General features: G+C 29.3%; 1 protein-coding gene across 8 annotated transcripts in view; it reads right to left on the bottom strand.

The window, feature by feature from the left end:
- Positions 1–943: 943 nt before the first annotated feature.
- LOC143250611 (plexin-B-like) overlaps positions 944–15,788 on the bottom strand; it is a 73,862-nt gene continuing 59,017 nt past the window's right edge. For 6 of the 8 annotated variants that reach the window (XM_076501432.1, XM_076501431.1, XM_076501429.1 and 3 more), the window contains 11 exons: positions 13,371–13,445; positions 12,946–13,012; positions 12,483–12,629; positions 10,979–11,132; positions 9,416–9,577; positions 7,281–7,459; positions 5,813–5,973; positions 4,514–4,661; positions 3,321–3,461; positions 3,095–3,169; positions 944–2,739 (listed from right to left, as the gene is read on the bottom strand). In XM_076501432.1, coding sequence (XP_076357547.1) covers positions 2,632–2,739; positions 3,095–3,169; positions 3,321–3,461; positions 4,514–4,661; positions 5,813–5,973; positions 7,281–7,459; positions 9,416–9,577; positions 10,979–11,132; positions 12,483–12,629; positions 12,946–13,012; positions 13,371–13,445 — 1,417 coding nt within the window. In that variant the 3' untranslated portion in view covers positions 944–2,631. Of the gene's footprint in view, positions 2,740–3,094; positions 3,170–3,320; positions 3,462–4,513; positions 4,662–5,812; positions 5,974–7,280; positions 7,460–9,415; positions 9,578–10,978; positions 11,133–12,482; positions 12,630–12,945; positions 13,013–13,370; positions 13,446–15,788 lie in introns of those variants that run through there. The other 2 variants (XR_013028251.1, XM_076501435.1) reach the window with 2 other exon arrangements.

The raw sequence follows: 15,788 nt of genomic DNA, 5'->3' as shown, positions 1-15,788 counted from the left end.
CTTGAGAAACTGTAAAATCATGGAGCAAGTTTTTGCTCCAATGATTTCTTAGGCAAAAGAAAACTTTTAAAATTGTATTACTTCATCTTAAAATTATTTTATTTAAGTAACAAAATTGAAAAAAACAACAAAAAACTTTGTTCCAGAAGAAGTTTCAATAATTAGTAATTATTTTGAAGCGCTGATAATTCCACTTGCACTAAAAACTAAGTACTTGAAAGTTTAATTTTTAAATATTTTCTATTTCAAAACCTAAATTCAAGTTCGAATAGCACCAACAGTACTCGCACCTTATGTAGTTTTGTGACAGAAAAAGTTTCATCATCTTTCGTAGAATTATTGGAAGGGGGTAGAGGGCGTTATATTAGAAATGAACATGTACTGCAATAGTTTATGATGTGAAGTGAGAGTTCGTATTTTGATAAAGTTTTTTTAGATTCTATCAATATCTACAGGTCTACTTTACTAAGAGTATTAACTTTAATTGTTTAAACTAAAGTTGTTGTTTCTTTCGTTTGTTTTCTTCGTATCTTATTTCTTAATTGAATATTACATACATTTGCGATTTCTCTGTATTTGCTTGTTCAGTAAATTAATCATATTTGGTCTACTCAGTACATTTTTTTTATACTATGTTTATGGATCAAATGTCTTCGTGTCCCCAAACCTAGTTAATACTGCCAAGAATGTCAAACTCTGTGAAGCGTAAGCTATAAACCACAAATAAAAATAAATTTTAAAAAGTATAAATACAATAAACTTCTTCGTAGCATCTATAATGAAAAATATTTAAATATATTCATATTGGCTATAAAGTGCGCTGCTGAAAATAATTAAGCCTAATATCTTCTTTATATACTATTAGCGTCAAGATTATCACTCATTCCTTTTAGAATACAAATATCGTCTTTGATTTGTTGAGAAATAAATCTAATAACGAATTAAATGACAAATTATTACTACCAGGTGGCAGCAGCTTTTATTCAATAGTCTCCATATTGTGAAAAAACAATAAGAAAATAAACATTCATTTTGCATGCTTAACCAAGCTGAATCATACATTTTTTTTTGTTTTTTGTTGTCTCCAATTGGTAAAGACCATTTCTGAAACATAAGTATGCAAGTCAGATCATATCTAATAGAAAATTTATGTTACTGATAAACCTGTTAAAAATATTATATACATGTATATATTATATACAATAAGACTGATAATATTTTTGAAGCAACAGTTGTTCGCTTCTCAGAGCAGAGCAATTACAGAATTACGTTTTGGCAAAAATAGGATGAAAAAAAATCACCTAATGATATGTATAATAAAAACAAAGAAAATACTTCTCTTTGAAACAAATTTCTTTGTTATGAAAGTGCATTAAGTATGCTTCACCCAAAGATGCCAAAGTTAGATATTAATTATATATCTAACTAGAAAACCATAAATATATATGCTGTAACTTGCAATAAATATTACACTAAAAATAATGAGCACACATTTTAGGATGGCTGATAATAATTATCATAACAGTCATAGGAAGGAATAAACTTCATACATTAATCACATGTGATAATCATTATTGGATAAAACATTATTGAATGCACATAATTTTTTTTACAATATTTGAAACAACACAGCTAACCATTTTTAAATAGCTTGCAAAGGGCTTTACCTCTAACTCAATATAAAATATGACAGCTGATACTAAAAACAATATCACAGGCATATAATCTGTGTGTAATTCTTTTAAAAAATTTAAATAATTATTTTGTTAACCTACCTTGTACAAGAATAACATGACATCTAAAACAATTTATATACACTTAAAGAAATGTTTTTATAAGTAGTATGTCCACACACAAGAGCTTTTTCCCACATTCCAAAACATTAACTCAAAAATATCTTGTTGTATCAAACAATGTTACACAAAAAATGCTTATTGGTTTAATTTTCTTTAGTTCAGTAATCACAGTATTTCAAACATACCTATATGATACACAATAATTAATATAGCTATAGTTCTACACATGTACAAACATCCCATTTACATTGCAGTAAGAAAAATTGTGTTACAGTACAGAGAGAGTAGAGGGGATGGGAGATTTACCCAGGACATAATGCCTGAAGAAGGCAATGGAGAAAGCAGAGAAGAAATTGACTGAAAGAGGGAGAGGCACATCCTTTCACTTCCTCAGGGTCCCTGAAAGCTCTTGGCAGTTCTACAGGCACTGGTAATTATTTTATAAGCATGTACTTCATTATTCCATTACAGTCAAGAAAATAATAAAAACATTAACTTGGTAGTCTCACTAAGAAAGAAATTTTATATTGGTGAAATCCTTGATATTTGTATTTCTTAGCTATTGGAATGTTTTGATAAATTTCAATGCACACTTTTTCCAACACGTTTTTACATATTAACAAGTATAGGAGAACAATATCTATCTTTTGGTTAAATTTTGATTTGTTACTGTTGTTTGTTATTTTGGTATCACCTTGCTTACACATAACTTGCATAGTTCACCCTTAATATAACTGGAATGATTATGGTAATTTGACACACAAAATGATATATAAAAAGTTTTAAACTCAGTTTGTTTTAGCACCCTTTAATAAATTTGTTTTACTTGTTCTCTTCAACATGTAGGATCTTCTTTTCCTTGTAACGTGCACATCACAGTTTCAAATGTCTGTACTAGGTTTGACATATCACACTGAGGATTGGATCTTAGGGCCTCAGAAACCTACACAGATAAATAATGAAATATAAAGCACCCACTTAATATCTCCAATCAAATTTGTGGGTGCATGATTATCCTTGATATGTTATTTCTATAACAAAAAGCACACTCACAAATATCCTGCAAATTCTATTTCAATTTCTATTGTGAGTTATTTAATATGTTATAATAGCACCATTGTGGTAAGAAAAAAGAGAAATAATTGTAACATGATACTCTTGTACAAGTGTATGCTCATTTATCACATTGAAAGTTGAACTAGGGCTAGCAATTACTTTACATTATTTCAGTAAAATGTAAAATAAATTCATTACGTCAATTGTCGTTTAAGAACACAAGCTTATGTCCTTCACAATACCTCTTTGAAGTTCCTTTCAGCATAGCTATAGAGTTCTTTTACAGCATTCATACCATTGAATTCCTCATAGTGTGCCTATGTACATAAGAATCATGAATCATTATCTAATGGTTATAATTTTATGGTTAAAAAATAACAGACCCATCACTTGACATTTTTTGTATAATTTTTTGGAAACACATTTATTTAAAATTTCAAAATAAAGTCTGAGAAAGTTTATACTCACTAGTGAAAGCTTTTGCATACTGGCAATAACCTCCTGCTCAGGAATATGGGGTAAGAGTGCTACCTCTTCATAGAATTTTGTTACCATTTTTTTGTAAGAAATAATATCTTTAGCAAACAAAAGCTTATTTGAAGGGGAGTCCTAAAAAGAAAAATTTCAGTGTTTAATATGTTCCATTAAATACATAAAAACATATCAAAGCCACAGAAATTGTATTTCTTCCTTCAATATTTCTTTTGTTATTTTAGCATAATTTCTAAAATTTTTTTCTAAATTTAAAGCAGTTTGATTATGCTCAATACAAAATCAATGTTCATTAATTGCTAAACTGTATGCCATATATAGTGTTATCATTAGGACTTAGGGAAAGTAACTAATTCAAGTGGGGTAATCTAATCGATTTTGGCATTAAAATAAGTGACAATTAACAGTCACAAGGTTTCACCAGCTACTACACTACAGATATACAAAAAAACACTTTGTACAACACGTGCATTGCTGTGTAAAAATTGTTACAGTATTATCCAACAACAGAATGACTTTCAAAACTTTGTGTTAAAAACAATTTATTGTTTGGACTATTAAAAAGTGGCACAGTCACTAAATTTACATTAATTACATCAAAGAAGCCTTACAACAGTTTTAAACTATATGTTTGTAAACTGGCTGAATAATTCACATCATTTGAAGTGTGTATTTTTATAACCTAGTGAAAAGTTTTAAAATATAAACTACTTAGTTTAATTTCACAAATAAGGCAACAAAGAATTTACTGGATTAAACAATCAATCTATACTTCACACAAAATTGTAATCACTTTATGAAACATTTTTAACAAGAAATCAAACTTTTTTTGTCTGAGATGGTGCTGAGTAAAAAACATATACAGTAACATTTCAGCTCTTTCAAACTACTAAATTTTTGTTTTAATTGCAATAATAGTCAATCATAAGCTTTAATATTAGCTATTCTATGACATGCATAAGAATAATTACTTATTTAGTCTTAACATGTAAGAAAATATTCAACTATAATTTGAATGGAAATGCAGAAGCTATGATACTTATAGGTATCAAAAAACAATTCTGAGATACGGTTATCAGTATTATACTTAGTTTAGTTGTCTCTATGACATAACAAGGTTTAAGAAGTAGAGTTACAGTATATAATCTCATGTAAAACACAGCGTTTACCTTTCCAAGCCTATGTTCGTATGTAGAACATGCATCCATGAGTGCCTGAGCAATGACTGAGAAACAGGAATCTAATAGTGAAGTTTTATTGATGTCCAGAATAAAATCTGGATTTTTGATGAAATTTACCCAAAACCTCAAGGTTAGACTGTAAAAATAAAATAATTGTGTTCAGAATTATTGAATAAAAAAAGTATATCAGAAACACAAATACCAATGGCTTCAATTACTATATTTGATTTTTAACATTTTTTACTACACTTCAGTTATGATTATGTTCTTTCCACTACATTACACTTAATTCAAGGTCATATTTCTCTTTCATTATTATTTCTTTGAACTAAAGGCTCTATTTCATTCACATTATTATTACAAATGGAAATAACAGCTGACAAAGTTGTAGTGAAACTGAATACATTAGAACTACATCATGACATTGTTTGGTGCTTAACTTGTATGCCATGCCACTGTTAAATTGTCACTCTCAGGAAGTATATATAACAACCTCTCCAACAAAAATTATCCATATACATGTATTCATGCTGGGCTTTTGAGCCTCCAAGATGAGGATTTCTCTTTCGCTTATGGAATTGGAGTACAAAGAAGTATGAAAAATTTTGAGGCAGTAGAACTGTCCAGAAAGAGATTTGCAATGTGTCGTATGTAAGCGGTGATAAGAAAAGTTGTAAATCCATGAGCACAAAAGTTATTAGTTTTTCCCAGTCAACACTACACAGCATATTCAAAGTATCTCTGTCTGGAAATTAGGACAACAGAATATGAAGTTATCACATGAAAGATTCTAGCTATGCTTCATATTTAACTATCATATACCTCATGTATGATCATAATGTTGAAATGGGTGCTCCAAGACTTGTTCTATATGCTCTATGGTTTATGGAAAACATGCATGGAGGAGTGGTGAGGTCTGGCTTTGAAATCCTTACAATATAGGCCTTTCAAAATGCAAAATTGTTTTCAAGATGCATTGTCATCACATACAGCATTGTTAGGCATGTAAATATATGGATTACAAGATGTGGTGAGGCTTCAAAAGCATTTTATTACAGTATACTAAATCCTCTGAAGTAACTTGTAAAGTTACTTGTAAAGACTATCCTGCATTAAGTGTAGTAAAAGTCGTACATTTTTCTACTTTAAACAAAAGATTAGTATGTTATTTAAGAGAAGTTTTGTAACTTTTATATGTGATTAGAAACTTATCCATTAAATTCTCTTAACTTAAATTATTTGTGAAAACTGTTATTTCAAAACATTTTTCATCTTTCAGTATCTTACCAATTACTCTTCCAGGCATGAACAACTTCAGGGTCAGTTATTCCATGTTGAACTGCAGTGGTATCTAGAAGATCAAACAGCCATTTTACAGCAGGAGGAAAATCATCACAAATGGTTAATACTGTTGATAGGAAATCATCAATAAATTTCTGCACAGTTCCCTGTCACCAAACAAAACTAAAACTTAATAAAAGAGTATACACACATCTTAATAACAAACCAATGAATTTACTTTACTTGCAGTAAGAAATCATGCCAGGTATTGGCCCAATAAATAACCTAATATGATAACAAATGCTAATCTAAAAAATTGAATAATTAAAAAGTTGATGTCAGTGAAGTGTTTTAAAGAAATTTCATACTTGCAGTGAAGAAAAGAATAATCATACATTCTATATGATATACATGGAACATTTATAATTTAAAATGGTTGTGGGATGAAGTTTACTCAGTATACATTAATATTAAAAAGGACCCATTATAAACAGAAATAATTTAATGGTAAATGCTTCAGTTTGCAATTTCTTCAAGAACTTGACCATCACTGCAGTTCAGATGGAGTCAAATACAACAGAGTAACATATAACAATATAAAGTTTACAAAACATGTAAGCTGCCTAGCTGTATAGCTTGGAGAGACACATTCTTATTACAAAATGGCTTGGAGAACATTGTATGTAAACAGTAACAATAACCTCAAAGAACTCATTAATTAATTTAATGAACATTAAAGAAAACCACAATGAAGAAGAAAGTGTTTTGGTATAGAAACAATGCCATTCATGTTCCTGTGCAGAATCAGTACTATAAACAAACAATGTACTTTAAATGAAAAGACACAAAGATATTTATACAGCATTCAGAATTATAATAATTACATGTTATACTTAATAACTAGTGCAAAGTATGAGATAATATCAAAAGCCTATAGCCAAAAGTTAAAAAATATTTCTTTGTCATTGTCCATTGCTTCTGATTTTTTTTTCTTATTGTTTATTAGACTCATTTTATTTCGTTTTTAACACCTTAATTTTATAATGAAGATGTTTTCATAATCACAACCAGAGGTTTTCAAGTTCCATACAACTTGTTAGAGCATAAACAGTCTTATTTAAAGTACACTCTTTTAACTTCTTTCATTCTGAATATTCAAAAGTAAATTACAACAAGAATAATGTCAAAGTGATTAGTTGCAAATGTGTACTTACTGTAAGTAATAAATCACACCTTAATATTCAATTTATGATAATTAGAACCACTCATAAAATAAGTAGATGTTTTCTCTGTAATAATGAATGTAAACATATTTTGTTTTCCTAAAATATTTTTAAATTATTGTGTTCTTTATTGTTTAATTTTATTACAAAAGCGTAATAAAGAAAACTGTTTCTTTGAGGACTAGATACATGTATCATTACTATGCACATTCAAAACTAAATCAGTAATTTTATCTGGCTCTTATAAGTACCTTGGTAGACAATAACCTTGTGAGGAAAACCTCAGGTCTTATGGCTAGGTAACAATGGTCATTCTTCTGATCCATGTGGTCATCGATGATCTTGACTAGGTGCCAGTATTTGATACCTTGTTCCACACCTGCAGTTTTGATGACTGGAGTTATAGAGCTTATTGAAGCATTTTCTATACCTACAAAAATAAATAAAATGTTATTGGTCTTTGTGGTTATTTACAATATTTCCTACATAAGTAGGTAGTAGATGAGATGGTTACTGGATTGCCAGTATATTATATTTAAAGAAGTAAAGTAACTTTTTTTATATTATGATGACAAATCAAATGCTAACTTCAGAAACACTAAACTACAATATTTTTTTCTTTTCTATGCCTAACATATAATGCAAACATAGTCACAAAAAACTTAATTTGTTCTTCCTAACATAATCCAAGTGATTTCTCAATATTCTTTATGCAGTAAACTTTAAAAACAGAATTCAACAGTTTTACATGAACATTACAAGTATCAGTTAACGATTTTCTTCCTTTCTCATTATTACAATTAACAGAAGCAATAACAGAGATGCCAAATATTTCAAATGACTAAGCGTAATGATTGTAGACAGAGCACGTTATCATTTGCGACCACTAGGCCTGACCAACGTCTCTAAGCTGTTTATTATTATATTATTGTTATAACTATTATTACTTATTTCTGCTATAAATTGCTCATTTATGACTGTGTTTTGTCTAAACTGTAAACACTGTTAGTAAGTATGCTTGAAATCATTTCGTCATTTTCACAACTCAACACTTGTACAATGTCTGTAGTTTTGGTTCTAGCACAGCCATATTTTTTAGCTATGACAGAATCTGGAAACATTTTTTTGAATAAATGTCCTGCATGATCGGTTACAGCTATGGGTAAATTATGAGCAATGATGAATTGCGTGAACATCATTTCTGCATTTATGGTTTCATATTCTGAATTCTTACTCATAAATGTTGTTATCTGCATCGTTTTTGTCTTCACCCCAACCTTTTGTTGGTGAGATACCAATTTTGTATGTCTGAAACAATCGTTTATCCCACCATGCACCACAGAAAAATAGATGTGACAAACTGTACAAAATGCATGACTGTCACTGACTTTTGATGCATTGACCAGATATTTTACACTATACTCTTTCCTAAATTTTTGATTCACAGTTTTAGTCCTTTTAGATTTGCTGCCAGAAATAAGACAATCTGGTGAACAAGGCCTCTTTTTTTCCATCTTGTGAATGATCGCATTGGTGTTTCTATGCCACTTAGAAAATGAGAAAATACCCATCTACACGATGTAACTATGGATTCCCCCATGTACCCAGTATCGAGAAGCACTGCACTCAAACTATTGGTAGAAGTCGGAGATACAAATATTTTTTATTATTTCAAGCACAAACATGATTACCGCAAGTAACCATTTGGACTATGTCTTTTATTTATAATCAAAATTTATTTGTATCTCACTAGAAATTTTCTTTTCATCCTTTTCAAGCCCTGGGGGAACAAAACAATTTATCACTTTATTGTATAGGCATATATAATATATAATAATTTGGGAGTTGCAACAAGTTGTAATATTTGCCTGTATGAACATATAGTCATAATGTATACACCAAAATCGTAATGATTATGCTCAAATTGTAATGGTTGGCATCTATGCAATAATACTGAACAATGTACATATGTACAGCAAACATACCTGTTGTAAGACTACAAAAAATTAGGCCTTACAAAATTTCCAAATAAAATAAGCAAAGGAAGATGGTTGCTAAGAGACAAGTTATGCAGAAGAGCAATGGTTCTCAAAAACCAGCTTTCGTTTTTCTCATTAACTGTTTAGTCATTATAAAATCAAATGACAAGAAACAATGTCTTAATGACATCAAACCTTCTTCAAAGCAACATCACTGCACAAATAAGAAATAAGTCTGTTTTTAAATTTTGTACAAAATTACACATGGGGGAAATCTGTGCTTAGAAATAAGTAAAATGCTTCTGTAAATGTCCATAATATATATATAAACACACACACACACCTATGTACATGGAAACCATGAAACTATTTATGCTGGAAACAAAAGTTGTTTAAAATAAACTTACTACTGGAACTGAAGCTTTTTTCTTTAGTAACTAAATTCATAACAGCAAAATCTTTTACGCCGTAATGTCTCAGTGTGTTAATTCGTCGCCACGTGCCACAAGTTTTAGTTGTTAGGTCTTCATCAGCCAAAGTCAAGTGACCACCACACTCATATTTCCACTCTAAAAATTGTTAAATAAGTTGTAAATGAACATACTAAGTTAAGTATTAATATTTTTATTATAAATTGTCAGTCTAATTTTCTGCATATACTCACAACCTATGGTAATGATAAAAGTATGATGAACTCGCAACCCTTTCTTCTGTCATGAGTAGTGTTGCTATATAATAACTATGGTTATGAACTACTACTCTGCAATTTTCACTGAAAAAAAAAACAACCTTTAAACATTGTGATGAAACTGATGCTACCTTCCTCTTTATATCAAATATGTATGGATGCTGATTTCTAAGGACCCGCATGAAAAGGCACAGAAGTCCACAAGAGATGTCTGCTTATGAATTCCTGTTTGTACTGGCATCTTTTAAACAAAACCATGACAATTAACTTGGATATGGGCTAAATAACTTGTTTTTAATGCAATCACACCTCATCACAATTCATGTTAAACAAAGATGATGTTTTCTCAATATATGTAGTGAAATCAGCAGATTGGTCTATATAGCATGCACCATTAAATTTGGAATTTTTCTGGACCCTCCAGGCATTTAAATTAACATTACAGGCATAACCTGCAGCTACCACATATCCTTTGAAGAAAACTTTCAGAGACTTAATTCAGTGTTAAGTGTCTTCTTCACAGCTTTAAGTGAAGTTCTTAATTTAACTGCAATAGATCATTGAGTCCTTGAGTTATTCCAGTGAGAGGTTGTTTAACATTTTTCATTAACTCAGTTATTCTTTCTTCTTTCTGGAATCATGCCTTATCTTTCTTTACTAGTGTTTTAAAACAAAACAGATATTATGCTTTTATGAAATACTAAAATTTTGTAATTTTTCTTGCTTCTGTAATTATGGAAAGGTATAGCTTCACTTGAAAGATCCTATATGTAACCTGTAAAGAAGTGGTCAATTTTAAGCAATACCTGCAACTTCCAAATCACTAAGCTTCAACTGAATTGCAATAAGATACTTAATACATTTAATCCATGTAGTTATGGGACATAAGAATAGCCAGACATGAGGTAATAGTACATAAAATTATACCACAAAATAAAAACAACCCTCTGCAATATGTATCATGAATCCAATAGAGAAATAAATTCTTTTTGCAACGTAACAAATGTATAATCTAAAAAGACATTTTTCAACTCATTGTATACAATTTTTTGTCCTGAAACAAAATGTCTCCTCGTTTTATGTGTAGAGCTTTAAATTTATAAATACACAGCAGATGATGGGAAACTTTTGGGTTCCAATTTTTTACATCATAATGCCATGATATATGAAATAAGTTTTGCAGTATTTGGCAAACAGATGTAGCTTTAACAGTATAACAATAAAAGACTGATCACATGAACCTATTTAACTATTTCAAAGTCATATCTTACAGGTTTCTCACCTAAATCAACATCATAAATGGATGGACGTAGAGAGAATGGAATATTCTTATACAGAGCATCCAATATTTTAGCCTTCACTTGATTTATGGTGTCACAGTCATTTACATTTATCTGGACGTTTTCATCACAATTATCTTTAAGTAAATGGATTGTCTAGAAGTAAACATTAAACAGACATTAAACCCAAAGTTTATATAATAATATCTTATAAATGAAATTAACATAAAATGATTCCATATTTAAAAAAAACAAACTATTTTACAGTTTATTTAATAAAGAAAAGTTTAATTTGTTTAAAGTTTTCTTTATTAAATAAACCGTCTCTACTGAAATGTTTATATCAGAAGTTAAATGTATTGCTTTTATTTACGTATTTGGGCATTTCCTATTGAATTACTTTTTTGTAATTTGGTTTGTTTCTTTGCAATTAAGCACAAAGCTACACAATGAGCTATCTGTGCACTGCCCACCACCTGGTTTATAGTTGTTGTATTTTTTACGGATACATTTTATGTTCACTGTAACAATTAAAAGACTCTATAGTATTAAAAATCATTTCACAATTTATTAAGTGAAGAAAACATTTAAATAATGAACCTTTTATGACAATGGTTTTCTACTAAAATGTTTCAATCAGAAGTTAAATTTCTCTCTTTAGGTACTTGAGTATTTTTTCATTGACTTTTTATTTTAATAGATAAAATTTATGTTAACTGTAGCAACCAAAATAAATTATTAACCTTCATCTGGTAACATCAGGTGATCTAATCCTATGTTATATTATTGTGTAATTCCTCTAACATTGAACTGGAAAAACCTTGCTTGGTTAATCACTGTTGAGTTCAACTAATCATTTCAGTTTTTTTAACTGTGCAATACTGAAAGAACCATAGTTCAGGTTTATTATAAATGGCCTCTTACAAGAGAGAGATATTTGAAATTATTTTAATAGCACAATGCTTTGGCTTTAAGCCTTCATCACAAACTGTACTTTTAGAAATGCTCCAAACTTTATTGGGTGGTTCTCCTGCTTTAAAAATCTCTCTGAAGCTAGAAGTCATTTAATGAACAAAAACTGATAATTTTTACCAATCATACATAATGTGTTACATAGTTTGTTTAAAAATTCCTTTTTCACATCAATACATACTCCTTCCTGAGAATAAAATTTACTAACAAAAAATAACAATTACTTTAAAACTTCTTCTAGTAACAACTACAAATCTTTGAGATTTTAACTTAGTGATTTTAATACTTCTATTACTTTAATAAGTTGTGCTGACTGATAAACCTTTTTTACTTCTATTATTTTGTATCTATGATTTTCAATGTATTACTTTTTTAAGTTCAAATAAACTTCCTTGATTAATTTTACTGTTTATTACACTATATATTTCACTAACTTTCATTTTTAAAAATGTTTTCTTTAATCCAATAAATTTTTCATTAAATTATGAGTAACTTTCATTATTTTGATCCATGAAACATTTAAGGACAGTTTACCACAGTGGAATATTCAATGTGATCTTGTAACAATCTTTGTTCAGACAAAGAGTAACGCGCATCATTTGTCACTGCATCAACGGGTCCTTTTTCAACCTGGTGTTTCACAGCACAGAAAAGTAAAAAGAGATTTTTGCTTGCCCATTCCTACATAAATGAAAAGCACAGCACTGAATGAAAAGTTTCAGATCTGTTGTTCTTACATTAAACAGATTAGTTAATTCAAATCAATGGCACCAAGAAATACATAACTTAGAGATTTATCAAATAGCTGTATGTAGCTATTAAAACATAGCTATCTTACAGCAACAACTACATAAGAAACGAAAAGTTGATAATGAAAAATCTTCACTATGTTATCCAACTTGAAGAAACCTACTAGCATTTCTAACAATAATAACTCAGTAGTTAATTTCTCTTTCTCTCTACAAACAAAAGTTTCAGTAAAATTTACAAACCTTACCTTTAAATAACTGTACATGTTTAATGCCATCCAATTTGTAAGCAATTTTTCTACAACTGATTCTGTCCTACAAAATGATGAAATTTTAGTGAGAAAACAATCAGTATAAAAACTTTCTATTGAACTATCTATCATGTGCTTTAACAAATTTCTGTCATTTTCATATTCTACTCACTGATATACAAAATGTTTTAGTAAGTAGATTATGGTCATTTCTTAATTGCTTGAAAACTCAGTTTTCCAAAGCTTTGAAAATGCAAAGTTTGTGTGTTTAAAATGTTTTATTGCAAAATGGAATTATTTACCAAGATATCTTCATTAACTTTGATCGTTAGTTTAGTCTAAGAGACATCACATACTACTTGGATTTTCATAGCCTTAACACAAGTTCATAAACTGAATGATGTAAAAATACAATAACTAACCTTCTCAACATTAATTGTGGATATTTGGTGGTGACCGACTTCTCTACCAGCCGCTTAAGAAGAGTTTTCAGAACACTATACAGGAGAAAAATATGTAATAAACTGAATATCATCTTACAATTTTATTACATACTCAAATTACAAAAATAAACTGACAAATCACTTTTATAACTGAGTTACTGTGCTTTGTTTGTCGTATTTAAAAGATGCTAGCTGTCCCTAATTTTATAATGGTAGACTACAATGAAGGAAGCTAATCAGCATCACCCACTAATGACTCTAAGACTACTTTCACCATCAAATGGTAGAACTACTTGTGACTGAAAGGGTAAACATGTTTTGTGTCATGTTTCAATCTTGGGGCTCAAAAATTGCTAGTCAACTATCCTAACCACCAGACCATGCTAGGTCAAGTTACTGTGATGAGTATTGTATAGATAAAACATTTCATATAGTTATTTGCTACCTTAAAAGGTAAGAAACTTCTAGCTTTGAAAGTAAGGGTTCCATTTTCCTGGGCTAATAAGTTTGTAATTTACAAATTTATCATGTTTTTTCCAAGTATCACAAGTCTAAGTTAGATGTATTGGAAATGGAAAAAAAAAACTTTCACTTAATTTTCTCCCTCAACTTCAGTCCTTACATAATAAATGCAAAATGTATTTATTAAATAATCTCTTGTACTTTATATAAACATACACTGATGTATGTCAGTAAGTACTATAATTTCAAGAGCATTTTTAAGTTTTTTTAACATTAATAACTTTCACTGTAATATTCTTCAAAAAACGATTAAATTTATGATATCACATTAATCACAATATTTTATATCATCACTTGTAAGCAACTACAAACAATAAAAAAATCTATTTTTCAGGTTTTTCTCAATCAATGAACACATGTGTAGATTAAACTTGTTCCTTATATACTTAATTTTTGTTTCATCAACTCATCAGAAGTACATTTAAACAACTGAAAAAATCCAAATCTTTAACATGACTACATGTGATAAATCTGGGTTGAAAATTACTGTCATGTTTAGTAGCCTACACAATAACCTAATTATTAATTATAATAAATAATTTTTAGTTTATATGTAACCAGATACTAATTAATAACTGCTTGTTTTTTTCTAATGTTTTGGCTGCGAATCAAGACTCAGTAACATCATCTTATCATATCAAAAAAGAAGACCATATGACAGATTGAAATAATACTGAAAGTTAATAGTGGGACATGAACAATACAGGAGAAAACAAAGAAGTTTCTATATCCATCTAACTTAGGGGTTCCAAAACTTTGCCAACCAGTGGACCTCCCCTTCAACTTCTTCACTGTATCGGTGGACCATCTTCCATTAGTTTTTACCATGTATCATATATGTATTTTACTACCTTTACAGCTTTATTCTAGTTTTAAGAAAAGAACAACAAAAAGATTTTTAAATATGGAAAATTAAAATTACATCTTACAACTTACATTAATGTGAAGGATGATATTTGTCTGCTAAAACAATTTTACAGATTTCTAGGTCAGTGTGTGACAGTTTCAAATGAATATCCAGCTTCACACTTATTATATTTCTATACTTTGATTTTATATGTCAAGCCAACTGGAAATCAACTGTTTTGCTTTTTAATGATCAGCACGCAATGGTGCCAGATGCAGAATGAATTTACATAATTTATGTGAATTACAGTTATTAATTTAGGATTTATATGTACATATATTACTATATTAGTTTTATAATGTCTTAGTATTATATTTTATCAATACTCTTCCAGTAAATGGTAAACTTAATAAATTGGATGTGTTACTGCAGACCTCCTTAAGTACAACTATGAATCACAGCTTGGGAACATCTGATCTAACTGATAATATACTCAGTCAATCTAGTACAGAAGTCAGCAAAACCTGGATATTCCTCTTGAAAAAAATTAAATTGTTAGATGATTCAAATTTTAATTCAAGCAAGAAGATCCAGAATTGAATCTCAACTATCATCAACATAGAAAGAGTGGTTTTCAGAAGTTTCCTGAAGATGGTAGCAGATTAGCAACCAAAATATGAGATAAAACTACTTGTTGTAATTAGTATTTATATTAAAAAAAGTCACTAATTAATTAGTCAACTCAGGTGATCATACAGACTACTGAACATGACCACTATTGATATCAAATTGTTACAACCTTTGAAGTAAACACATCTTCATATTTCCTTTACTTGTAGCATGATGAATATATTTACATCATATAATAATAGTAATATTATCAGCAAGGTTAGTATTACAATAAATAATTATGCAAGTTAGAAACCTAATTTTATGTTTGTTCTTAACAAGAGTTACTCCTATATACGAGTCTAATTTTGAAAGAATAATGCATAATTCTGTTGGGTAATCTACAAATATCAAAAACA

Source organism: Tachypleus tridentatus, chromosome 5, assembly GCF_004210375.1.
Source record: "Tachypleus tridentatus isolate NWPU-2018 chromosome 5, ASM421037v1, whole genome shotgun sequence".
Classification (NCBI taxonomy): Eukaryota; Metazoa; Arthropoda; class Merostomata; order Xiphosura; family Limulidae; genus Tachypleus; species Tachypleus tridentatus.
The sequence above is the reverse complement of the archived record's forward strand: the minus strand, read 5'-3'. Positions and strand labels throughout refer to the sequence as shown.